The following is an 8,168-nucleotide window of genomic DNA, read 5'->3' on the forward strand; positions in this document are numbered from 1 at the left end:
GATAAAATTATTACAGGAAATACAATCCTTTAATGAAAAGTACAAAGACAGTATGTACTGATACTACTGAGAACACAGATCATAAGGTTACTGTACTGTTGGTCCATGGGCCAGGTAGTCGCATTATTTGTTGTCGTAGACATAGTATAGAATGATATTTTACTTAATCGTCAAGTAATTAAAATAATTTTATTTAACTAATATAAATATTATTTAATTTAATGTATTGTTTTGGTATAGCAGTGAATGGACAATGACTCTTGGATGTTATTAACATGTTAATAAGCAGACAAAATTGTGCCTAAACCTGTGACTTTTGAGTGTGTTGCTCAATCATACAGTCAACTGCTGAATTGATTGTATTAATTTTACTAGGGCAGTTTTAAGGTTTTATTTACAGCGTGCCAAAATTCTGAAGAGTTTTCATCTAAACATCTCCTCCAGACATGTTTTAAGACATATAAAACTATTGTGCTTTAAATAATAATTTGTGTCTGATCTGTTTTTTCCACAAAAAGTTAAATTACCTGGTTAAAAATTCTTAAAATTACATCAACTTCTTCTCCCTTATTGACAAATCCATAATCTATGAAAATGTAAGTCCGTTTTCCACACCACACTAGTGTAAGTTGCATATTGGACCACAACTGACTTAAAATAGTTGTCATGTCACATACTCCTGCATTTATGGGAGAGATAATAAGACATATGAAGAATCACAGACTGCCATAATTAATTAATCAAACAAGTCTTTGTCTTGAGAACAACGTCCACGTGCACTGACTTGATGCTGGTCCGTGTCAGTTACACACCATATCTGCCCTACAGTTCTTTCTTTACAGAGTCAGAAAGGCTGAGTCATATTACTAACATCATTCATTCGCTCACACCAAGAGTTTGCCTCTCACAAGATACAGCCTTGATGAATGAATAAATACTGACACACCGCTGGCATCAAGGGACAAACGAGCACAATAATCGTGACTTCCCCTTTTAAACACTTCAAAACAGTGTCTCCACACATTTTAGGTAGAGTCCTGTTTTGTTTCCCCTTTCTGTTTTTGTATTTGCTTCCTGAAACTTAAAAGAAACCACCGAGTGTTAGGGATTGTGCACTGACGGAGGGGGTTTGGCAGTATTAGTTTAATTCACTACTCACTACTTTATTATTGCCTAGATTAAGTCGGGCATACATGAAAGTGATTTCAGCACATAATTCATGAACTCACACTTGGTAACTTACCTATATTAGACTCTAACAGATTTGGCAGTTTTTTTAACTTTAGAATCAGAAAGTACTGGCGCGTGCGCACGCACGCACGCACGCGCACACACACACACACACACACACACACACACACACACTGGGGGCAACTAAGTCGTAATCAATGCGACGAGACAGTCCGGCAACAGCCCTGTCTATACCGAGCTGCCCGTCTTAAACTCTTTTATTCACATAACGATATCAGAGTGAATACTACAACACAGTGTGCTAACAGATTTAAAATGGAGAATGTAGCGTTAATGACGACTGCTGTTAAGGACACCGTCGCCTCGTTACAAATAAAGTTGTTGTTTTTTATTACCACAAGCTAAATATGAGCTTGAGCCGCTCACCTTGTGTGCGTTCAGCCGGCCTCCTCCTCCGGCTGGTCGTGTCTGGGTTCTGCGTGGATGACACAGACATGTCCGCCGGTACAAACACCTCACCATAAAGTCTTATGTCAGCTGGTCTGACCCGCTCATCTCCTCGGTGGCGCACACTGAAACGCTCAGCTCCTGTGAACAGGACGCACAGACTCAATGATTCACGGAGAATTAGACCGCGTGGAATTGTGGGAAATGTAGTCCACCATGGCTGAGCTCCTTAAAGGGAAAACCCACCCTAAAGTCGAATGTAAACTTACTGTACTGTAAAAAATTTTTATTCAGAGGTGGAAGAAGTACTCAAATCTTTTATTTAAGTAAAATTAGCAATACAAAAGTATAGAAATTCTCTGTTACAAGTAAAATTCCTGCATTCAAACTCTTAAAGGGACAGTTCACCCCAAAATCAAAAATACATATTTTTCCTCTTACCTGTAGTGCTATTGATCCATCTAGATTGTTTTGGTGTGAGTTGCCAAGTTTTGGAGATATCGGCCGTAGAGATGTCTGCATGTTTTGAATATAATGGGACTATATGGCAAGATAATCCAGAGGTTTGTTGTGAGCGGTCTCATGTAGGAACTATTTTCTTTCTACTGATAGTTTCTATCTCCGATTTTGGGGTGAACTGTCCCTTTAAGTACAAAAGTATTAGCATCAAAACATACTTAAAGTACCAACTCATTATGCAGAATAGCCCATTTCAGAATAATGTATATTATAACATTGAATTATAATTACTGATGCATTAATATGTACATTACTTGTGTGTTGCAGCTGATAAAGGTGGGCTTATTATTTTTACTATATATACTGCTGGGTAGCTTGTGAATTTCACCAAGGGATCAATAAACTCTTATCTTTATCCATAATAATAAATCATAATGTATTTGTTGATTATATTATTTTAACTGACTCTCAAAACACATTAAAAAAACAGAAAAGACAACAATAAAATAACAAATACATTTAAAAAAAGACCCTTGTGCAAAATGAATTAAGAAAACAGAAACAAAACATTTTGCAAGAAAAATAAAGAATATTTACTTATGTACTTCTTGAAAGGTTGTATTTTAGTTTTTGGTCCGGAGAAAATACAGTGGTGGAAGACCCTATATACAGTAAGCTAAAGTAATACAGTAGTACCACTTTGCAATTACAAGTTAAAGTCGTTTAACTGATAAAACTACAGAGTATAGAGCAGCAAAATGCAGTTAAAATTGTCAAAAGTAAAAGTACTCATTATAAAGAAGGCCTCCTTTGTGTGTTCAATTATCAGTACATTAATGTGTATGCTTGTGGGTAATTTAATCTACAAAAAATCATCATATTTCTTAGCTTATCACACAGTATATTGTGTATGTAAATATTAATCTGTGAAGTAACTAGTGACTACAGCTGTCAGGTACATATAGAGGAATAAATAGTACAATATTTCTGTCAAAAAGGGTTGTTGTGTAGAGGTATACTGTAGTAGCACAAAATAGAAATACTTAAAGTATAAATACAGAGCAATACTTGAGCAAATGCACCTATTTTTACCTCTAGTTCCTACTTCTCATCCTGTGTAGGGCTGTGAAGGAAGGATATTAGAATTTCTTCCTTTATTGACTTTCTGTGGAGAAGTTCCAGGATTTGTTTTGACATAACATGATCACCACAACAATCTGTCGAAAGAGAAGTGTTTAAAGTCACAAGTTCAAACTGAGCTGTGTAACTATGTAGAAATAAGGTGAATTTTATTTTAGAGTGGATGTTCTCTTTAATATCATGGATCTGATTAGCTGTAATGCTAAAGAGGTTTACAAAATGGTCCCAGAAAATGGTTCAATACTGTAACACTATGATTTAATTCATGATTTAAAAGCTATTCCACTGACTTTTAATCAGCAGTTTAAGAGCTCCCTACAGGAATTCAAATTTTCTTCAACACGTGTCATCACTGATATTTTATGAGAGGTTATTATTTTGCACTTATGTGGAAAATAGCAAACTTATTGGGCACAGAATAGATTTTTGTTTGCACACATTAAATTATTCGTAGTATAATAATTTGTTTACAAAATAGAATGTATGTGCTTGAAAAAATCTTTTTCTGTGCTCAAAATGTCCAATCATGCACTCAGAACTGACACAAATATCATTCCATGAATCAGTACCACACAGTGAGATGTTCAGATTTTAAACAATAAAGACTGGTGATAGTGACGCCATTACACTGTTTGGGATGAAGTGCATATTAAGGCAAACTTTGTTACAGATCCAGAGAAAAGATCAGTATGTTCGCCACTGTGCACTAGTAAAATAAACATTAAGTGACAAATAAAGCTTGAGGCCACAAATACCTTTGATAAAGGTTTTTGTGACCCAAATGTTGGACTTGTCAATAAAAACTTTAATGTCAGACTGTCATCCAACCCAGTGACCTGATCTGATAGGACACACGTGTTTCATCTCCTTGTCCCACCCATACAACTGATCTTGTGAACTTGAATAATGTAAAAAAAACATTACATAATACACCCCTGAAGCTTTTAAGTGGCTATTGGAAAGATAGGAAACTGTGATTGGTGGTGATTTGGCCTCAGAGGCGGGGTTGTTAAAACTAGTCACATATAAATGTGGCAGCAAGTGGTACACTTGGGGACTGTCCAGGTCAAACTGCTGTTAAACCATGGCAAAGTGCTGGAGTGTCACCTCTTTATTGGCACTAGCACTGCTCGGGTGCTTAGTTGGTACTGAGGTAGAAGCTCAGGCTCCTCAGTATCCTCAAGCGCCACCGTTCGTTCCACCTGCTCTACCGCCGAAGGTTCCTCAGTATCCTCAGTATCCTAAAGTGCCACCGGTCCTTCCACCTGCTCTACCGCCGAAGGTTCCTCAGTATCCTCAAGCGCCACAGGTCCTTCCACCTCCTCCACCGCCAAAGACTCCTCAGTATCCTCAAGCGCCACAGGTCCTTCCACCTCCTCCACCGCCAAAGACTCCTCAGTATCCTCAAGCGCCAAAGGTCCTTCCACCTCCTCCACCGCCAAAGGCTCCTCAGTATCCTCAAGTGCCACCGGTCCCTCCACCTCCTCCACCACCAAAGGCTCCTCAGTATCCTCAAGCGCCAAAGGTCCTTCCACCACCTCCACCGCCAAAGGCTCCTCAGTATCCTCAAGCGCCACAGGTCCTTCCACCTCCTCCACCGCCAAAGACTCCTCAGTATCCTCAAGCGCCACAGGTCCTTCCACCTCCTCCACCACCAAAGGTTCCTCAGTATCCTCCTGTCCCTCAACCACAGCAACCGCAGTCCCCTGCAGTGCCGCAGACACCTTCCACTTACAAGCCACGTCCTGTCCAGAGTTGTGAGGTGGCAGTAAACGTAAGAATCCCATGTGGTGCTGCTGATGTCTCTGCTGCTGGATGTGATGCTTTAAATTGCTGCTTTGATGGCCGAGACTGCTACTTTGGAAAGGCAGGTTAGTTTTTAAAACTACCATCATTCTTTTCAAAGACAACTTTTTTTCTGGTTGCCTTATACTGACTGGTTAAATAATGTACTGTGAACGGCAATGGAGGATGCAAAAAGTTAAAGCATGATTATACTCAAAGAATAATCTTCTGTTAATTTGGTAATAAAGGTGTTCTTCATCTTAATGTTTTTTTTTTTTTTTTTGGTCTATAATATCTAATCTTTTAACCCATCAATGCCCATTTTGTGCCACCAGTGACTGTCCAGTGCACCAAGGATGCCCAGTTCATTGTAGTAGTGGCCAGAGATGCCACTCTGCCCAACATTGACCTCGACTCAATCTCACTGTTGGGACAAGGTCAAAGCTGTACACATGTTGACTCTAATTCAGAATTTGCCATCTACCAGTTTCCTGTTACTGCCTGCAGCTCCGTTGTTATGGTAAGACCTTGAATTTCTCTAATTTTCAACAAATGAAAACAACCTTAAATAGGGCCTACAGGCCCCTATGCATATTTTTACCCCACAATGCCATTGTTTTTCTTGCTTTTTATAGGAGGAGCCTGGTGTTATAATATATCAGAACAGGATGTCCTCCTCATATGAAGTGGGAGTTGGGCCTCTTGGAGCTATTACCAGGGACAGCCAGTATGAGTAGGTGATCATTTTCTTTTGTGTTACAGTGTTAAAATAGAGGCTCTGATCAAGAAACATAATGCAAGTACAAGAAATGCAATTAAATGTAAAGGAAAAAGTAAGGGTGGGACTCATCAGACCTCCCCAGCTGCACTGAACTCCTGCAATGCCGAAACTGCTGTTACTATTATTAGTATTATTATATAATATACATATGTGCATGTATGTGCACATATATACAGTATGTATTTTCTTTTCTTTTCTTTTTCCTCTGGTCAAACTTACACATATATGAAAACATGTACCAAATTCAAATCATAACCTCTGTTATGGCTTACTGTTTTTTGTTATTGTCTATATATTTTGTTACACTTATGTCTGTCTAATTTGTCGCCTTTTTGTACCATGTCCCATTGCACTAATAAACAAAAAACATAATACCAGTTCTCTTTTTCAGATTGCTCTTCCAGTGTAGGTACATCGGCACTTCTGTTGAAACTCTGGTTGTAGAAGTGTTACCATTACAAGATCCTCCACTACCTGTTGCTGCTTTGGGGCCCATCAGAGTACAACTGAAGTTGGCTAATGGACAATGCAATACAAAGGGTTGTAATGAAGGTAAGTGTGTGTCAGCCTGTTTGTAGGTCATTTCATAATGTTGGCTGTTATACTGACAGGTATCTCTGCTCTCACAGTGGATGTGGCCTACAGCTCTTTCTATACGGAGGCAGACTATCCTGTGACCAAAGTACTGAGGGACCCTGTGTACGTGCAGGTTCAACTCATTGAAAAGACAGATCCCAACCTTATCTTGACTCTTGGTCGCTGTTGGACAACCACAAGCCCCAACCCTCACAGTCTGCCCCAGTGGGACATTCTGATAGACGGGTAACTAAAGCACCAATTTACACTGTCTTGTTTATGACAACATGTTAAATTTTTGTCAGAGGTTACACTTCTGTCAGATCTGCTCACTAGGAATAGGGAAATGAATGCTATGAAAACATTGACTTCTTTATTCGATTTAATTTCATTATCGTTGCCTTGATGTCATTTTCTTTTCATCCAGGTGTCCATACAGGGATGATCGCTACTTGTCCTCACTGGTTCCAGTCGGTCCCTTCTCTGGTGTGGACTTCCCAAGTCACTACAGGCGTTTCATTTTCAAAATGTTTACCTTCGTGGACCCCAAATCAATGGAACCCCTGAAGGAACAGGTAATAAATATATCCACTGATGAGAAACTGCTGCAACATAATATTTTGTATTGCTCAGCCAACACTGTTTTCCATCTTCAGGTGTACATTCACTGCAGTACAGCTGTTTGCTCTGCTGCACTGGGGCGCTCCTGTGAACCATCATGCTTCAGAAAAAGTAAGAGATGAATTTATAATCTGTACAATTCAGGGGCAATATGCAATTAAATCTGACCATGTTTGTATGTCTGTCTGTAGAGAGAGATGTCAAGGCTGCGGACCAGAAGACGGATGAGCCAAAGGTTGTGGTGTCTGTTGGACCAGTGATCATGGGCGCCCCTGAGCAGTAAACAGCACAGCGTCGAGCTCAACAATTTGGCTATGAACATTTAATAAAATATTTGGAACATTAACATGGTTCTGTTATTAGTATTATGAAATGAAAAAGAGTGGTATGCTGCAGGAAGATCTCCAAAATATTGTAAGTTTGCATTCAATAAAACTATATACAAAAGCTATGATGTGCTATAAAAGCTCATCTCATAAAACACAGCTTTACAAAACAATGCAATTTTGTTGACACTTTGTCAGCAAGGTGTTGACTTAACTGGTAATGTTTGAGGATGTATTTAGTGGTGAAGTTTTATTGGATTGCATTGTATTAAAAGTGTTTCTATTGTTTTGTCAGCACTCATTTACATAAAGGAGGCGAACAGAATATTAGATACATCTCTAAGTATAATTCAATTCAGCACAATACCACAACTACAGCATCAATAATAACCATATAGTTAAATCAACTCCTGTCTGACACACTCTCAACAAAAAAATGTAATTCAAAATGCATTTTAAGCTTCACAAATATAGCATTGGATTGGACTGCACAGGAGTACCTTATTATTGGTAAATCAGGGCAATTCCAAGTTGCAAGAAAATGTGTTTGAAAACATTGCTTGAAAGGGTTAATAAGCAGTTATTTAAACCCACAGGAGATACAACAGATGGGTTAAAACTGTAATGTATGACTTTTCGATCCATTTTTCTGGACTCAGTGACATTCTAATAAATATGGACTGTTGGTATTAATACTGAACTTTGTTTATAATGATGTTTCCAAAATAATAAAATATATAAATAAAACAATTCAAAATAAACTTTTTGTCGAAAACTGCAAATGAGTTATATTGTGTTCTATTGGACACAACTGTCATGGCATGAGAATTAAGTCCTTAAAA

The 8,168-nt window shown here is 38.5% G+C and overlaps 2 protein-coding genes across 3 annotated transcripts in view; one reads left to right on the plus strand and one right to left on the minus strand.

The window, feature by feature from the left end:
• LOC122875124 (putative cation exchanger C521.04c) overlaps nt 1–1,802 on the minus strand; it is a 15,085-nt gene extending 13,283 nt beyond the window's left edge. The window contains exon 1 of one of the 2 annotated variants that reach the window (XM_044193939.1): nt 1,618–1,802. In XM_044193939.1, coding sequence (XP_044049874.1) covers nt 1,618–1,687 — 70 coding nt within the window. In that variant the 5' untranslated portion in view covers nt 1,688–1,802. The remainder of the gene's footprint in view (nt 1–1,617) is intronic. The other variant, XM_044193938.1, reaches the window with a different exon arrangement.
• A 2,475-nt stretch (nt 1,803–4,277) lies between these two features.
• Nucleotides 4,278–7,346, plus strand: LOC122875126 (zona pellucida sperm-binding protein 4-like). Its single transcript, XM_044193941.1, has 8 exons — nt 4,278–5,108; nt 5,358–5,542; nt 5,658–5,755; nt 6,195–6,355; nt 6,433–6,625; nt 6,807–6,954; nt 7,036–7,111; nt 7,192–7,346. The coding sequence occupies exons 1-8, from the start codon at nt 4,322–4,324 to the stop codon at nt 7,281–7,283; spliced, it is 1,740 nt and encodes a 579-aa protein (XP_044049876.1). The 5' UTR covers nt 4,278–4,321; the 3' UTR covers nt 7,284–7,346.
• The last annotated feature ends 822 nt before the right edge of the window (nt 7,347–8,168 follow it).

The sequence above is a fragment of the Siniperca chuatsi genome, linkage group LG4 (genome assembly GCF_020085105.1).
Source record: "Siniperca chuatsi isolate FFG_IHB_CAS linkage group LG4, ASM2008510v1, whole genome shotgun sequence".
Classification (NCBI taxonomy): domain Eukaryota; kingdom Metazoa; phylum Chordata; class Actinopteri; order Centrarchiformes; family Sinipercidae; genus Siniperca; species Siniperca chuatsi.